The sequence below is a fragment of the Thalassophryne amazonica genome, chromosome 22, assembly GCF_902500255.1.
Source record: "Thalassophryne amazonica chromosome 22, fThaAma1.1, whole genome shotgun sequence".
Lineage (NCBI taxonomy): Eukaryota > Metazoa > Chordata > Actinopteri > Batrachoidiformes > Batrachoididae > Thalassophryne > Thalassophryne amazonica.
The window spans coordinates 3,598,518-3,615,780 of record NC_047124.1 but is presented as its reverse complement, the minus strand read 5'-3'; the positions used below and the strand labels follow the sequence as shown (position 1 = coordinate 3,615,780).

The following is a 17,263-nucleotide window of genomic DNA, read 5'->3' as shown; positions in this document are numbered from 1 at the left end:
TTTCTGTTGCTGCTTTGTTGGCGAGTCAGCGCCGCCCGTCTCCTCCGCTGGCATCCTGTTCTCGCTCTGGTTTCGTTGCTTTTTGACAGGAAACCCTCCTTTGTAATATGTCGTGATTTTTTTGTTTTAAGATGAGCGCAGCGTTACGGTCGGACAGCACATCTCACACTGAAACAAACGCAAGCTGCTCAGGATGTTCATGTAGACTCCGGAGGAGGATCTCTGCCATCTCGCCCTCCTTTTTGCTGCTTCCGCTCCTCCTGCATACTCTGCTTTTTGCCCCCCCCCCCCCCCCCCATCTCCGCCCTGCGCTGTCACTGTTAACGGCTGTATATCTCTCTCCCTGAACCTCACCTATGACTTCCCAGGTGCCAAGCACAGTAAACAAGCACCCCTCAGTTTATCCTGAAACGCGCCAGGGGACACCACTCACTTTCGCCGTGTTACACGGACACGTCCCTGTCGTGCAGGTAGTTATGACCTGTAACCATTGACCTTTGGCCCTTGCCCTGACCTTTGCACCAAATTGAGGATGATGATGATGATGATGATTATCATGGAGCAGCATAAGAAAAATGATGCCACATGTCCTTTTTATTCTTCCATGTTGTGCACATGAAGCTGGTTCACTTAAATCTGCTCTCTGGGATTAGATTTATGTCAAACGTTGTAAACACAATAACACAAACTCAGAGAAATAAAAAATAAATAAACCACATAATCTAGACGTTCCATGATAATTTCCTTCAAGTGAGCGGGTGCATTAGTAATACGCAATGCAAGCTTTATCTGTGCAGTCTAGCGGAATGGGGGCGCTCGTCTGCGCGCAGAGCTAATGATCATATGCAATTATTTAATGTTGCAAGAAATTATTTCACAAACTCATTGACTGAATAGCTACACAACATTGTCCAACGAGTGCAGGTTTGTCAAATATTTGCATACTGAGCTGTTTTTGGATGGGTAGCTGGCTAGTTTAAGATAAAAATAAGATGGCTGTTATTTGACGCAAAGGATACTGATTTGTTTTGTTTTTTTCTAAGAGTTTATATTTAGTTAAAACAGGATTTTATAAACTATCTATTTGCAGAATGTTATTTGTTTTGTAAGCTGGTTTTCAATCAAGCTATGTACTAGCTAAAAACAGCTGGCTAGCTTAACTAAAAAAATCATTTGGCAGTTATTTTATGAAAACTAAATTGTTTTTTAACAGTTTATACTCAGTTAAAACATGATTGTATAAAGTTATCTAACTATGTCACTGCAGAATTTTATTTACTTTCTAAGCTGGTTTTCAAGCAAGCTACGTACTAGCTAAAGACGTAGCTGGCTAGGTTAGCTGAATAATTAGTTAGCAGTTATTTGACGAGACATCACCATATTGGCCTCAATAGAAGATGGTGGCATTTTCTCTGACAAACACATTTAAAAAATATGAGGCAGAGTTATAATTGCGGACTTCACTTTTATATGTTTTACATCCACAACAGTAGGTGGCGCCAAATACTCGTGAAAGGCAAGTGCCGCTCTCTTCAATAAAAAACGAATGTCAGGATTTTAAGTGCAATTTATGCTGGGTTCGATTGCACGTCGGAAGTCGTTAATTCTGAGTCTGATCTAAATGCATTCCAGTGCATCCAGGACATCAAGCTCCTTTCTGCGATATTTTCTTTTTCCATGTTGGGAGGGGGATTGTCATGAGACTGTGACCTACTGCCGTGCTGAGACCAACACCAAGTTCCACAGCTGAAGTCAGGACCTGTCAGATGTGTTTATTGCATAAAACCCGCCATCAAACACGACATTCAAATAAAAAGTAACAAAAAGGTTATTTGTTTTACTGCGCACTGTGTGCGCTGCCTTCCTGTCAAATCAGATCACCGACTTCAGGTCTTCACAGATCCTGCTCGTGTTTCCGACTTGAATTCTGACTTCATTGACTGTTATATTGTACTTTAACAAGTGTGCGCCAGGTTTTTTTTTCCTTCTTCTTTTTTCAAGTTCAGAGTACAACTGAACGCCGCATGACAGTTATGGTGCTGAATTCTGCTTCTTTTGGCAGATTTGTGCAAATCCACATAAAACACACATTAAAATTTATTGAAATTCACTCATAAATTTCATGGCCAAAATGTAAATGCAGGAAGTTTATGCAAATATAGTCGTTTATGAATGTCATAAAGAAATATACGTAAATGTCTCTGTAGCAAAAACATCATGTGACCAAAGTGCGTCGGTGTTTAGAGCTGATCAGGAAAAAGCTACAGATGTTATTGTGTTTTTACATAAGAAATGTTAATAATTTAGATCCAGATCTGATCTCGTATCCACTGACACTGTGTCGATGAGTCACATCCTGCAGCACTGTGGGAAGCTTCCACAGGCGACCAGTTGAGAGCAGGCCTCAGCCAGAACTGCCGCCGAGCCTCGGGAACGCCACATTCTGGTGTTTTCTTCAGTTCATCTTTAATATTTGAACATGTTCTGCTGCAGGACTGTTCGCTGACAGCCACCGAACTGATGAACAACATCGCCTTCAGAATTCTCTCAATTATTAATTCCACAGCAGTGCATTCACTGGTTTCAGAGTTTGTGGAAAAAGAAGCGTGTTGTGATTTGTCAGCCCAGTCCAGATGCCTCAGTCAGAACCTTTGCCTAATGAGGAAGGCGAGTTAGGGATGTCTTCAGTCTCACAGCCAGCACTGTCCCTAAATCCACTGCTTTTCTTGCTCTCTGTCTTCACTCCATCCTTCCTCAGTTGTTGCTGGATAATAGAGCAAATGTAGAGGGCGCCCTGCAGGATGGGGCCGAGAACTACACGGAGACGCCGCTCCAGCTGGCCGCCGCTGCAGGTAAACACCAAACCATAAACACATGGACTTTTTTAAAGTTTTTAATAGTAGACAGGTTCGGGTCAGATCTGAGAACATGCACGGGTGCTGTCTTGGGTCCTGCATGATCCACCAGTCCATCCTCACTGTCTCTCTGCTGCAGCCACGTGGTGCCGGACGTCCCCTCAGTGGCATTTTCCAGCTGCAGGAGTCCTCGGCACTGAGGCACCTGCAGCCTGCATCACGCTCACAGTAGCCCAGCGGCTCACATCCCGAGTTTCCGTCGTAACCATTTGTTTGACCTAAAGTCATTCCAGTGGTACCCAAGGATCTGGAGAGATCAAGTACCGTGTGCCGCCAGGTTTTATAACTACACAATAAGACTGGAGGCACTTTGGTGCTGCAGTGCAAAGAATTTGAAATTTATGACCCAGACGCCTGCTGGTCATGAGTTTGAGGTCAGTTTTGGACCAACTCTGCAAATCTGACCGGCAACACTTGGTTGCTTCTCTGTTCAGCGGATAAACTGGTGAAGCTGTGAGAGAAACCACCACATCGCGCTGTGTGTTCACAGGTTTGTCTTTTTGTCTCTCTTCTGTGTCAGGTAACTTTGAACTCGTGAGCTTACTTTTGGAGCGAGGCGCAGACCCAATGATCGGGACCATGTGTCGAAACGGGATCTCCTCGGCCCCGTTGGGCGACATGAACTCCTTCAGCCTGGCAGCAGCACACGGCCACAGGTAATCCAGGCGTTGACACATCATGAGCTGAGTATTGATCCATTTTCTCACCTTCACGTTGAACAGTAAGCTGTCTGGGTTCTTCTACTGCCTTCAGCTCATTAAGATAAAGCTCATTAACAGTTTGAAGCACAGAGCTGCAGTGACACCGTGAAGCATTAGTGAGATGTTCATGGTGCAGCGTGTGGAAGTGGGTGTGGCTGCACACTGCTAAACCGTTACTGAGCTTCTTTTGCTGTTCGAGACTCCATTGTGGGTCTCACATGTATGCAACAAAGAGTTTGGGATAAACATATAGTAATAAAAAAAAGACACGTGCATGCATGCACACATATACCTTGGACAAGTTTGATGGTGGATATTTTTTATTTTAACTGTAGCCACCAGGGGGCAGAGTCTGTGAAAACTTGCATATACGGTATCGTAACTAAGCTTGCGTACATCAAGGTGACACTTTGTCCACAAGGTGATCTTGCTAAAACCTCAGACAAGTACAACAATGGGCACATTTGAATTTTAACTGTAGCCACCAGGAGGCGATTATCTGAATCACAGTGTCCGTGAAAGCACCACGAGGCCTTCATGACTTACAATAAAACTACTACTGTAGATTATATCGTGCTAAGACACAAGGCTGAGGTTGGACACGCTGATGCAGGTTAGGGTGAAAAGAAAAATAGAACTTCCTGTTGCTGTTGCCCCCTAGTGGCCGGCCACCAATGATGCTGGATGTCGTGAGCATATCGTGATGTAAATATCGGCACATACCTGCTCACTTTTATATACGTGCTTCCCCATTCACCTTTTAAAGCGACAGCACTGATAACTAGTAACTAGTTATTTTTAAATGTTAGCTGTTAGAAATGTTAAACTGGAAGCAACAACGTTACACATATTAGTAATAACAGAATGTGGAACAAACCATTAAAACTAATATGCTTTGAAAAAGTGATGTTTTTTATTATTATTATTTTAATTTAGTTTTTCAGTTCTGCACAAAAACAACCTCCGTAAAACTGACGAGCACAACGGAAAAAAAATGCAAATCAATAAAAAGAACAGTCTGACTCGGGCCACCTTATTGATCATGCTTTTGTTTATAGATCAACCATTTCGCCCGTTTTTAATAAAACATTCTTCCTTCATTTTCAGTTTATATGTGAGATGCTCCATCACAAGTCTGTCCTCTGTGATTAGCAGTTCTTTGTCACCAGATATTTATTGGTTTCCTGCATGCACAGTCCTTCCAAATACCCAAAGTATAAAACAAGACAGGATTTAGGAATTACATATCCCAACATGTCACAGAGAGCCTCACGTAAGGGAAATGCCCTATCCAGTAATGAGATTTAACCCATGTAGCATTAATAATCCCATCCCAGTCCTCATAGCTGCATTTCAGTCCCTTTTAAACCAACAGTCCATTTATCAAAAAGCTGAATACTGAACTGGGCTTCAGCTGCTCATATTCATTTTAACTCAGGTTGATGTTGATGTAGATCCTCATCCCGCTTCATTTCCTTTGAGCTGGAATTCTTGCAGTCGCACCGGCGCACATCTGCCAGCCTCCCTGGTGTGATCCCTGCTGTTGCGTTTCCACGTCGCGGCCCCTGTTGACTGACGTCTTTTGATGAACGTGATTCCTCCGGTGTTGGTACCCGTGTTATCCACATCGTGTCCTCTCTCCCGCCGCTCGCTGGTTGCCTCTTCCACACCGCCGTAGGTTTTCACTCCGTCAGTCCAGTGGATGCGATTTTTGTTGAGAAGTGTCTGAAACGGATACCTTCTCTCCTTAAGATCCTCTTAATGTTGAAATCTGCTTTACGTTGTCGCAGCGTCCTCACTGAGGAGTCACGGTCAGATTGTATCCCGTGTCCACTGAGGATGAGTGATTTCTTCTCTCGTGCTTTTTTCAATGTCGTCTCCTTCACGGTGGACTGCTGGAGACTGAGGATAGTAGATCTGGGAGACTGGCCAGGTTTTAGGTTTTGGAGCTAAGGGTCAATGTGTATGTTGAATCTGGAGGTCAGAGTTTATGGAAAATTCTTCACAGAGCCATTTTGTCCGTATACTGTGCAACTGAGCCGCCTCCTGTTGTCTGCTGTAAATCCATAGGTTATTCTGTCTAGCCCTGGAGTCCAGATCATGCTACCCGGGTTGCCACCATGTTAGCTTCAGGTGTTAGTCGAGTGAGTTTCTTTACCTTGAACATCTTTTTATTCTTCATTTTTGTTGAACCTCCACTCATATTCTTAGTTTTGAGGTTTGTTGTCACATGTTTGACTGGAGTTTATTACGTTAGTTACGCAAGATCCTGACTTATGCGTCCATGCTGCGCTACCGTCCCACTGGAAGTCGAAAAAAGTGATGACTTTAGTTTAGCCGAAACCGAAGCTCTTGATCTACTGGTCAATCTTTGTTCCTGCTCCTACCTATGGTCACGAGGTTTGGGCCATGACCCAAAGAACTAGATCGCTGGTACAAGCGGCTGAAATGGGCTTCCTCAGGAAGGTGGCTGGTGTCTTCCTTAGAGATAGGGTGAGAAGTTCACTCATCCGTGGGGAGCTCGGAGTCGAGCTGCTGCTGCTTCGCATTGAAAGGAGCCAGATGAGGTGGTCCAGGCATCTGGTAAGGATGCCCCCCGGGCGCCGCCCAAAGGAGGTGTTCCAGGCACATCCATCTGGGAGGAGACCACAGGGAAGACCCAGGACTAGGTGGAGAGATTATATCTCCACACTGGGAACGCCTCAGGGTCCCCCAGTTAGAGGTGGTCAATGTGGCCCAGGAAAGGGGAGTCCCCTGCTTTAGCTGGTGCCCCCTGACCCGATCCCAGATAAATGGTTGAAGACTGAGTGAGAATGTGGAACAAACTGTTGAAAAGCATTTTTTTTGTTTTGTTTTGTTTTAAATCCAGCAGCAGTTTTGTTGTTTTCAGCATTTGACGCATTTTTCCTGAACTCACAGGCAAACAAAGTCGACCACATACAGAGAAACTGCTGTGCATGCTGGGATGCTGTCAGACCCACCGGACTGTTCCTGGTGATCAAACACATTTTACTCAACGCCTTCCAAATAACAACTGTCGGCTTCCCTCAGACTTATAATCAGCGATCAAAGTCTCGCTGATGGGATGTGATGTTTGCATGTTTCTTTGCTGTGATCACGCTGTACATGTTACCAGCTGAAGTCCAGCTTTCTCTAAAGATGCCATCTGTTACTGATGCATCATTGCCCTGCAGGGGGCGCACCGTCTTATATTGCTGTTATTCATTTTGCTCAGTGCATCGATCCAAAGGCTGATGAGGTCATGTGTGGTGCTCGCCGCCGCACACCAGTGCGATGGTGTTGTCACACAAGCAGGATGATGTTGGAGGAGAAAATTATTTTTGATAAACTCAGACTCCCGTCATTGCACATTTACAGGTTTTGTTGAAGCTTTTGGCCACAGTAGAAAAGGGTTTTTGTCACCTGATTCCTGTGGAGGCGGGCTTACAGACTGTGTGTGTGTGGGGGGGGGGCCCACTGGTGACATGTGCCAATAGGACAGGTTTTATTGTAAGACATCCTGTTTGACTCCAAGCTGTGCTATTGCTTTTGTAACTTCCCAGTTCCTTCCTTCCCTCCTTCCTCTGACCTCCTTCTGTGACCTTTAAACACCGTGTCTCTGCATCTTATTGCTCTGCTTCCCTTTAATCTGCCCAGCTGTTTATCTTCTTCCTCCAGGAACGTTTTTCGTAAGCTCCTGTCACAGTCGGAAAAGGAAAAGGGAGACGTGCTGTCCCTGGAGGAGATCCTGGCCGAAGGCTCGGATCCCGGAGAGAAGAGGCTGACTCCGCAGGCCAACAGCGGAGGGACGCTGCGAACAGGAAAGGCCAAACTGCGGGCCCTGAGAGAGGCCATGTACCATAGCGCAGAGCACGGCCATGTGGACATCACCATAGACATCCGCAGCTTAGGTCAGAGTTACTAATGCATGCATGGCTGGAACTCACGCTTCGCTCTCTGCTGCCTCCAGCTGTCCTGCAGACCTGCTCATCCCGTCCTGTCCTAGTCCACCTCAGTCCATGCAACATGCCTTTCATGTAGACATGTCCAAACTGGAGATCACTGTCACAGTCACATGATTACACCCGTGCACAGTGGTCACGCATGCTGCAGGTGTTGTTTTCAGTCCTGTCTGTCCATGTCAACAGCTGGAGCTCTTGGTGAAATTCTGCTGTACCTGCATTAATGGCAAATGTCCACCAGATGGACATATTGCTCTACTTCAAGAACCTTAATGAGCCTGTTGCTTATAGTAGTAGATATAACTTGAAGAGCTTTGATCCAGTTTGGACCAAACTTGGTGGAATGCCCGAGGGTCAACCAAGGACAAAAAAGGATTAGTTTGGCATATCTGTTATACTTAGTTTTCAAGTTTTGTCATAGAAGCTAATAGACCTTGAGGTTGTGTGACCTTTGCTTTGGAGACTAAACATTCAAAATAGTCACAACATTTCTGTTTTGAAACCTTTTTAGCTCAAACTATTTTTTACCAGAATTGGAGCAACTTTAATTTTGACGCCAGACAAAGTGAGCTCCGTTCTTGTCACAATTTTTACTGTTTTTACTCCATAACTCCATAATGTTTGGCCATAGATAGTCCAAACTATACCTTTTTGAAGTCCCGATGACCAGATAAATAATGTGGTATATGTCTCAAAAGGACTGGTGCATTTTTAAATTTTGACCCTTGTGTAAATCCTTCATTGATACCTGCCTGCCACTCTGGGAAGGAGATCATTTATTTTTGTCCAGATCATGGAATACTGAGTGGTGTTGTTGCTGAATGGGTCAAACTGGGCTATAAAATCCTGATAATGTCTGTTTGTGTGGAGCCACCAGGCTGTCCCACATGTCCAATCATCAGACAGCTTAGAAAGAGACATTTTCTATACACCAGCTTGTTTGGAAGTCGTGAAGGTGAGGAAAGTTCTAACATGGCGGCTGATGAGGGTTTGAGTTCATCATGTCCTGGACTTCACATCATTCCAGTCATTTTCCAAACAGCATTCCTTAAGCGTGTGCTGGTTTTCCACTAACACTCAGCATCAGGCATGAGACAAATTAAAACTACGACAAGAAAATCCATGATGGTGTCGTGAACGTCGTATTTCTGACTGCAGCTATCCATTTAATGAATCGTTTTTCTGGGCGATTTCTGTGGCACTTCCACCTGCTTTTCTTTTCAAAATAAAAGCATTTCAAACAGAGCAGATTTTCTGACCTGTTTCACGTTTCTGTCATTAACAGCCTCCTTTCATCCCGTCCTGACTTCACCTGACCCCTTACCGTGGATCCTGTCGCATCCTCTTACAAAATTACCACATTTTGATGGAAGAAACTGATCCAGGAACAGCCCTGAGGTGTCCCCTAGTTCTCCTGGCCATAATGTTATCACATGTGACGCAACAGACCAACTAAAAAACAAAACAAAACCTTTGAAATTGAAAAAAAGAAGAATTTTACATATTAAAAAACATGAAGTCTGCAAAATTAACTTATATTTTTCAAGTTTTTAATGTGATTACACAAAAGGCAGCAGGCAGAATGTTCAGGATGTGGATTCTGTAGATCCTCAAACCATTTGTTTGTGATGTTATGTCATATTTTGGGTGGTTTTTTTTGTTGTTGTTTGTTTTTTTTCTGTCTGTCTGATAGTAACTTACTGTGATTTGTAATGTGAGACGTCTTAAATCTCCAGTCACAGCCTCCAAAGTTGTAAAGTCCTCCAGAGCTGTCTTGGATGTTTTGGTGGCTTCCCTCACGGGTCAGATGTTTTTGCATCCGCTCCTGCACTTGGTTTCAGTGCGGAAGGTTCCTGGTTCAAATCCCACCCCTACCACATTTCTCCATGTAATGTGGAGTTGCGTCAGGAAGGGCATCCAGCATAAAATTTGTGCCAATTCAACATGCAGATCCAGCTTGGATTTGCTGTGGTGACCCCGAGTACAAAAACAAGGGAGCAGCTGAAGGGACGTACTTACTGTATATATATATATGGCCAGGTCACTCTTGGAAAAGAGATGTCAATCTCAATGAGTTTTTTTTACCTGGGTAAATAAAGGAAATGAATATATATATATATATATATATATATATATATATATATATATATATATATATATAATGACGCCCATATTTCCTTCATTCTGATTTGATGCTCTGCGTCAGGATGTGTTGCTGAGTGAACCATCTCATGCCTGTTCCACATCTTTCTGCTCGAGCTAACGTCAAGAAGTGATGGAAACATGGTCGGTTCTGTCGCCTCGCGGTCTCTCTGCCACGCACAAGTGTATTCACTGAGAGTGTGGTCCTGTTCCCAGGCGTCCCCTGGACACTGCACACCTGGCTCGAGTCCCTGCGCACCTGCTTCATCCAGCACCGCCGGCCGCTGATCCAAGGTCTGCTCAAAGACTTCAGCTGCATCCAGGAGGAGGAGTACACGGAGGAGCTGATCACGCACGGCCTGCCGCTCATGTTCCAGATTCTCCGATCCAGCAAGGTCACTGTCCTCATGCTCACACTGCTTGTGTAACATATTAGCATGCATTTGCATTAAATTAGCTCCCCTCCGCTTGTGGTAAATCAAACTGAGGCCACCAGAGTCTGCGGAGTTAGACTTTGGTGTGGTTGGTGTTTTGCAGAACGAGGTGATCAGCCAGCAGCTGTCGGTCATTTTCACGCAGTGCTACGGACCCTTCCCCATCCCAAAGCTGTCCGAGATCAAGAAGAAACAGACCTCACGCTTGGGTAAGACAGAACCTTCAAAATAACCATAGTTCCCCAAAGTGTTTCTCCATGAAGGTGGGTGGTGCTGCTGTGTTTTAGCTTCACACATTGACTTAACAAGCAGGAAAAAGCCTATAAATGTTTTTCCATGTGGGGGGAGGGGGGCATGCCCCTGGACCCCCCTTGTAGGGCCCTGCCTTTGGGTCTCACTGCACTCATGCAAACACTAGATGCCCAAAAGGATCCAACCGTCTCCAAGTTCATGGAAGCATGTGAAGTGTGTTCCAACTTCTCCAGGAGCTTTTTAAGGGTCCAGAGTTGGTTCTGGTCTGCTGCTCTGTGGCCCAAATGGAGTTCAGATGGTTCCTCCTGAACCTGATGTTTGGACAGGTTTTAGAACTCTTGCAGAAGGTTTCTCTGGAAGCCTGAGCAGCCTGAGCAGTGTGACACTCCGATAACTGGCATGTAGGATCACATCTGGGAGCGTCCACACTTCATCCTGTCCACCACATAATGGAACTACCCTGAGCCCTGGATGACAACCATCCAGGCATACTGGTCCATCCCCACCCCTCTGATGTAACCATCTATCTGCTGCAGCCGCTGGAGTCCTTGGCCCTGAGGCACCCGCGTACCACAACATGACCATACAAAACGCACCACATGGGCAAAATGTCAAAGCTGCCATTGCCCTCATAACACGAGTGATCGTCCTCATCCGAGCCTCACTAAGTAACCGTTTGACACAAAGTCACTCCAGTGGGACCTGAGGATCCTCCAGAGAGAGGAAGTACATTCCATTATTAAAAGCATACGTAGAAAACAGCTTCTGCTGGAGTCTGGAGTCTCCAACATCCACAGTTTGTACGTCTTGTTTCCATGGAGTCAGAAAGATTCGGATGAGATCCAAAAACCCTGTTGGTGTGACTCCATATCAACATGTCCATTCTTGACTTTTACTTTTCCTTGTTGCCTGCTTTCATCATTTACTTGCACTTATTTATTACTGAAAACACTCATGACACTGAGATGTTTTATTGAGATATTCATTCTTTTTAAAAAAATATAAATTGGCTCGTGATGATGCTGAAGGACAAAAAAACTCAGGATCTGGAAATCAAATTTAATTCTCTGAACATCAGAAGGGCAATGAAATGGAAAAATGGAAATCAATTTGAGTGATAAATCATGTGACAGTAATGAATGACCACATGAATCTGTTGCCGTTCCATAACCGGTTTAGGGCTTTAATGAGACTTTATTACTTCCACCGACCAGCAGATGGTTTGTGATAACTTCCACTTGTCTCTTTGACTTTGATAACTCAGAAACAGAAATGGGCTTTTATTAAATTTTGTGGAGAAATCAGACTCGAGTCAAGAAAAGCTTTATTACGTTTAGTGACTTTTTTCACATCTTTCTCCTTCAAAACGATATCAGTTTGACTTTGATCTTTTCTCCTGCATTCTTGCCTTGTGATGCAATTAAAAATTTTCCTTTCATTGCTTTTGTTGTGGGATTTTTTTCCCCTTTGATTTTGAGCATTCTTATCTTTATTTTTCCTTTTATTGTGACTTAGGATTTCCTTTCATCTTTTCTTGTAATGACATAATATTTCATTGTTTATTTTTGATCTCATTTCAAACAATCTCCTTTCAAAATATTTTCATCATAAAAGGTTTTCCTTTGATGTGTTGTCTGACATGATTCTTTTATGACATCATAACATGTTTATATCTTTTATTGTGAGACAGATTCTCTTCTTTGACATTTTTCCTTCTGACATCATCAAAATGTTTTTCATTTTTAAAGCTTTTCCTTTGATGTCTTCTCTAACATTATTTCCTTATGACAAAAAAAAACACATTTTTCATTTTCTCTCTTTTATTGTGAGGCAATTCTCTTCTTTTACATTTTTCCTTCTGACGTCACTCACTCACTCATCTTCAACCACGTACTCCCGTTAAGGGTCATGAGGGGTTGGAGCCTATCCCAGCAGTCACAGGGCGTGACACAGGGTTCAACCTGGTCAGGATGCCAGTCTGTCTCAGGATCACATACAGACAGACAAACACATTCACACCTACAGACAATTTAAAGTTTCTAGTACATCTGACCCGCATGTCTTTGGATGTGGGAGGAAGCCGGAGCAGCCGGAGGGAGCCCACATAAACACGGGGAGAACATGAAAACTCCACACAGAAAGGCCACAGGTGGGAATCAATCCCATAACCTTCTTCCTGCAAGGCAACAGTGCTAACCACTAATCCACCGTGATGCCTCCTTCTGACATTATGAAACATGTCTTTGATGTCTTCTCTGAGGTGATTTGTTTATGACATCATAAAACATGTTTGCTTTTATCTCTTTCATTGTGAGGCTGTTGCTTTTCTTTGACATTTTTCCTTGTGACATCACGGGACTTTACATTCTCCGCACACTTCCTTGTTGGTGTCCACGTGGACCTGATCCTGTAGACGTCTGTCCTCGTGTTGTCTGATTCAAATTGTGTTCCATCATGTTGTGGTTTGATATCTTTTGTACACACAACTGTGTGTAGAAGAGAGGAAGTCAGAGTGCTTACTGCCCTCTGTAGGTTGGTGGAGTTCATCGCCTCTTATGATCTTTTCTGCTTTCTTTCTGTCCCGTTATCTCTGTTCAGATCCACACTTCCTTAACAACAAGGAGATGTCTGATGTTACTTTCCTGGTGGAAGGAAAACCATTTTATGCACATAAGGTTTTGCTCTTCACAGCGTCGCCCAGGTGAGGTGGTGGTGTGGGGTTTTTTTTTCTGATAATTGTACACACATGCAGCTGTTACAGTCGTGTTGTTTCTCATGTTTCAGGTTTAAGTCGCTGCTTCAGAACCGACCAGCAGCAGAAAATACCTGCATTGAGATCAGCCATGTCAAATATAATATATTCCATGTGAGTCGCCGTCGTTATTTTTGAGTCTGTTCCTCGTTATTAATATAATAATCTGTGATCTGTAACCTGTGTGTGTTTCTGTCATTCAGCTGGTGATGCAGTATCTGTACTACGGTGGCACCGAGTCTTTGCAGATTCGGAACACTGAGGTCATGGAGGTAAGACAGACTGAACGTCGTCCGCCTGCTGTCTGATTTCTGATCAGATCTGTGTGTCATTCTGTGCACCTGGATTCTTCTCTGCAGCTCCTGTCTGCAGCCAAGTTCTTCCAGCTAGAGGCCCTTCAGAGACACTGTGAGATCATCTGCTCCAAGAACATCACCACCGAAACCTGCGTGGACCTCTACAAACACGCCAAGGTGAGAAACCATCTGGACAGAGAGCAAATATTCAACCTGAACGGCAAATGAAGGAAGCCAAAGATCTCACACATGATGCAGCTGAAAGGAGAGAAGATATGAGAACTGCACTCTGTTTATTATGTTTCTTTTGTTCAGCACCACGGACAGCGTGGAACTGTCCAGAACTGTCTAGTAACAAATAAAGATTATTCACACAGTTTTAAAATGTTTTTTTTTCCTAAACTTTGGAATTGCTGTAGCTTGTACCCTGTAAAATGCAGTGACTGAATACACAGGCGAGTCCATCTCCTCCCGCTCGTTAACATGTCAGAAACTATAAAATCTTCGTCTTGTAACTCATCACATTAAAAAGACACATAAAGATGATGAACTGACCGGAATCCGGTGACCATTGAGGCACCAGATTCATGGAAATATCTGCTTTGATTTGTCTGTGGAATACCTCATAGGCGTGCTGGATGCTGGTTCAGTGACAAATAACTATCATACCGCCGCACAGTTTTTTATGAATGGAGCCCAAACAGATGCTGCTTCTATCATCATGTGTGTGGATTTTGAAGTGTCGCTTGATATGAGTTTGTTTGCGAGGTTCATTTATTGCCAGACCCTAGGTCTGGTGGCTGCTAAAGCCTTGGTCAGGTGGCTGTTGCTGCTCATTTTTATTTTTTGATGATAAAACAATTGGAGCCTTTTTCAAATTATTCTCATTTGAGATTTAAAACTAAGATGTGATTATTTGTTATTGTTGTTGCTGTCATTGTAGTTTGTTGTTGTTGCTATTATTTGTTGTTGTTGCTATTATTGTCATTGCTGTTATTTTTTGTTTTTCTCATGCTTGTTGTTATTGTTTGTTGTCCTTGTTTGTTGTTATTATTATTGCTTGTTGTTGTTGTTTGTTTGTTGTTGCTATTATTGTCATTGCTGTTATTTTTTGTTTTTCTCATGCTTGTTGTTATTGTTTGTTGTTGTCCTTGTTGCTGTTGTTATTGTTTGTTGTTGTTTGTTTGTTGTTGCTATTATTGTCATTGCTGTTATTTTTTGTTTTTCTCACTCTTGTTATTGTTTGTTGTTGTCCTTGCTGTTTGTTGTTGCTGTTATTGTTATTGCTTGTTGTTGTTGTTGTTTGTTTGTTGTTACTATTGTCATTGCTGTTATTTTTTGATTTCTCACTCTTGGTGTTGTTATTGTTTGTTGTTGTCCTTGTTTATTGGTGGTGTTATTGTTTGTTGTTGTCCTTGTTTATTGGTGCTGTTGTTATTGGTTGTTGTTGTTTGTTGTTGTCGGGCCTCTGACAGGAAACGCTCTTCTTCTTTGCTCTTGTAGTTCCTAGGCGCGGCGGAGTTGACGGTGTTCATTGAGGGCTACTTCCTGAAGAACATGGTGCTGCTGATCGAACTCGAGAACTTCAAGCAGCTCCTGTACGAGCCGCCGCCCCTCGAGAGCCCCGCCTCCAACCCCGGCATCTGCTCAGACATCCTGCACGACCTGGAAAAAACTCTGGCCATACGGATCCACTCCATCCACCTCTCCACCTCCAAGGGCTCGGTGGTGTGATGGCCTCCACGGAGCACCCGCGACCTTTGACCCCCCCTCCAGTGATGGAGAGCAGCTGGCCAGGGATTCCCTTTAAATTGTTGATGGATGTGTCAGAGGGTCGGACTGATCCTCCCCCACAGCAAACAACACAACGATAAGCGAGTTCTGACTTCATCTGGGATACGTGCATGAAATCCACTGATTTTTGCTTTAAAAGTAGATTTTAGATTCAACAGAATAAAGTCTGACGCCAAACCTTTGCCGTAATCCCACCATAAACATCGAGTCGTAGCAAAGCCAGCAGGAGGACTTCACATCTGATGTCGTTTCACTGTGTTTATCTGCTGCGCTGAAACTGATCACAGGCGCTTCCAGCACGGCCGCCGCCGCCGTAGCCGCAGCGCTCATTAACATGAAAACGTAGACGACCAGCTGGGAAATCACCTCCACCAACTCTGTCGACGTTTTTTGCATGACACGTCGCCAGCTGAGCCTCATTTGGCTGTTTATGCAGAACTTAACTTCATGGGACACTTCTGCAGGGGGGAGAGGACAGACACCGGGGACAAAGCATGTAAAATATGCCGTGCTGGTTGGTTTTTTGTTTATTTTGTCAGCTGGCGTGCAGGACGCCGCCCCCTAAAGGTTGCTCCCTGCACAGACGCTCTTCTCACTGTGCGTCTACTCATTTTGCATGTTTGTTCCGTCAGTGTGAATCCTGCGTTTTGCTTTAAATCTGCTTTTCTGTGTCGGCCTGTCGGCCGTCTGAGGACATCGATCCAAATCGACAGTTTTATTTTTTTTAAAAACTATATGGATTTGAATCACGTGTGATTACATCAGCCAAGCTTGAACCCTCGTGCGCATGCGTGAGTTTTTTCACGCCTGTCGGTGACGTCATTCGCCTGTGAGCACACCTTGTGGAAGGAGTGGTCCACCCCCCTCGTCGGAATTCCTTTGTCTGAGAAGTTGCTGAGAGACTGGCGCTGTGCTTGATCAAAATTTTTTCAGAAACTGTGAGGCACATCCGAGTGGATGCCATTCAAGAAATTCAGCTGGTTTTCTGTGAAAATTTTAACGGCTGATGAGAGATTTTGGATTGTTTCTATCGCTGTAAGGACTTCCCACGGAGCGGGACATCGCGCAGTGCTCCGAGGCGACGTCGTCATCCTGTTTCAAGCTGTAAACCTCCTAATTTAAGCCTCTGTTGACCCAGGACATCGTGAGAGAACAGAGAACTTTCAGAAGAGGTTGGAATCAGCAGTTTATCTGGACATTCCACTGTTAAAGATTTTTTTAATGAAAGATGTGCGGACGAGCCGACGCGGCGTGCCCGCCACAGGAAAAACACCTCCGTGTTGATAACCATTTGTAAAATCCAGGCGGCTTTTGGTGGCTTTCAGTTGAGTGAGTATCTGAGAAATTGTTTAACAGCAGGGCATGTTCCAACTTGTCCTTAAGGCTTCCAACGGAGGTGTTTTTCCTGTGGCGGGCGCGCCGGCTGCGAGCCGACACACCAATCCGTCTGCACGTCTTTCATTAAAAAAATCTCCTTTAACAGTGGAATGTCCAGATAAACTGCTGATTCCGACCTCTTCTGAAAGTTCTCTGTTCTCTCACGACGTCCTGGGTCAACAGAGGCTTAAATTTGGAGGTTTACAGCTTGAAACAGGATGACGACGTCGCCTTGAAGCGCTACACGACGTCCCGCTCTGTGGGAAGTCCTTACAGCGATAGAAACAATCCAAAATCTCTCATCAGCCGTTAAAATTTTCACCGAAAACCAGCTGAATTTCTCGAATGGTGTCCACTCAGATGTGCCTCACAGTTTTTGAAAAAATTTTGATCAAGCACAGCGCCAGTCTCTCAGCAACTTCTCAGACAAAGGAATTCCGACGAGGGGGGTGGACCACTCCTTCCACAAGGCGTGCTCACAGGCAAATGACGTCACCGACAGGCGTGAAAAAACTCTTGCATGCCCACGAGGGTTCAAACTTGGCTGATGTAATCACACGTGATTCAAATCCATATGGTTTTTAAAAAAAATAATAAGGTTGGATACTTTTCTAACAGACCTCGTATTCCCGCGATTC

The 17,263-nt window shown here is 44.2% G+C and overlaps 1 protein-coding gene across 2 annotated transcripts in view; it reads left to right on the top strand.

The window, feature by feature from the left end:
• The window catches only part of LOC117503741 (ankyrin repeat and BTB/POZ domain-containing protein BTBD11-A), a 207,973-nt gene extending 192,760 nt beyond the window's left edge, over positions 1-15,213 (top strand). The window contains exons 7-17 of one of the 2 annotated variants that reach the window (XM_034162964.1): positions 369-470; positions 2,759-2,852; positions 3,436-3,571; positions 7,295-7,527; positions 9,937-10,115; positions 10,258-10,363; positions 13,005-13,107; positions 13,191-13,272; positions 13,362-13,430; positions 13,518-13,631; positions 14,958-15,213. In XM_034162964.1, coding sequence (XP_034018855.1) covers positions 369-470; positions 2,759-2,852; positions 3,436-3,571; positions 7,295-7,527; positions 9,937-10,115; positions 10,258-10,363; positions 13,005-13,107; positions 13,191-13,272; positions 13,362-13,430; positions 13,518-13,631; positions 14,958-15,188 — 1,449 coding nt within the window. In that variant the 3' untranslated portion in view covers positions 15,189-15,213. The remainder of the gene's footprint in view (positions 1-368; positions 471-2,758; positions 2,853-3,435; positions 3,572-7,294; positions 7,528-9,936; positions 10,116-10,257; positions 10,364-13,004; positions 13,108-13,190; positions 13,273-13,361; positions 13,431-13,517; positions 13,632-14,957) is intronic. The other variant, XM_034162965.1, reaches the window with a different exon arrangement.
• Positions 15,214-17,263: the final 2,050 nt, after the last annotated feature.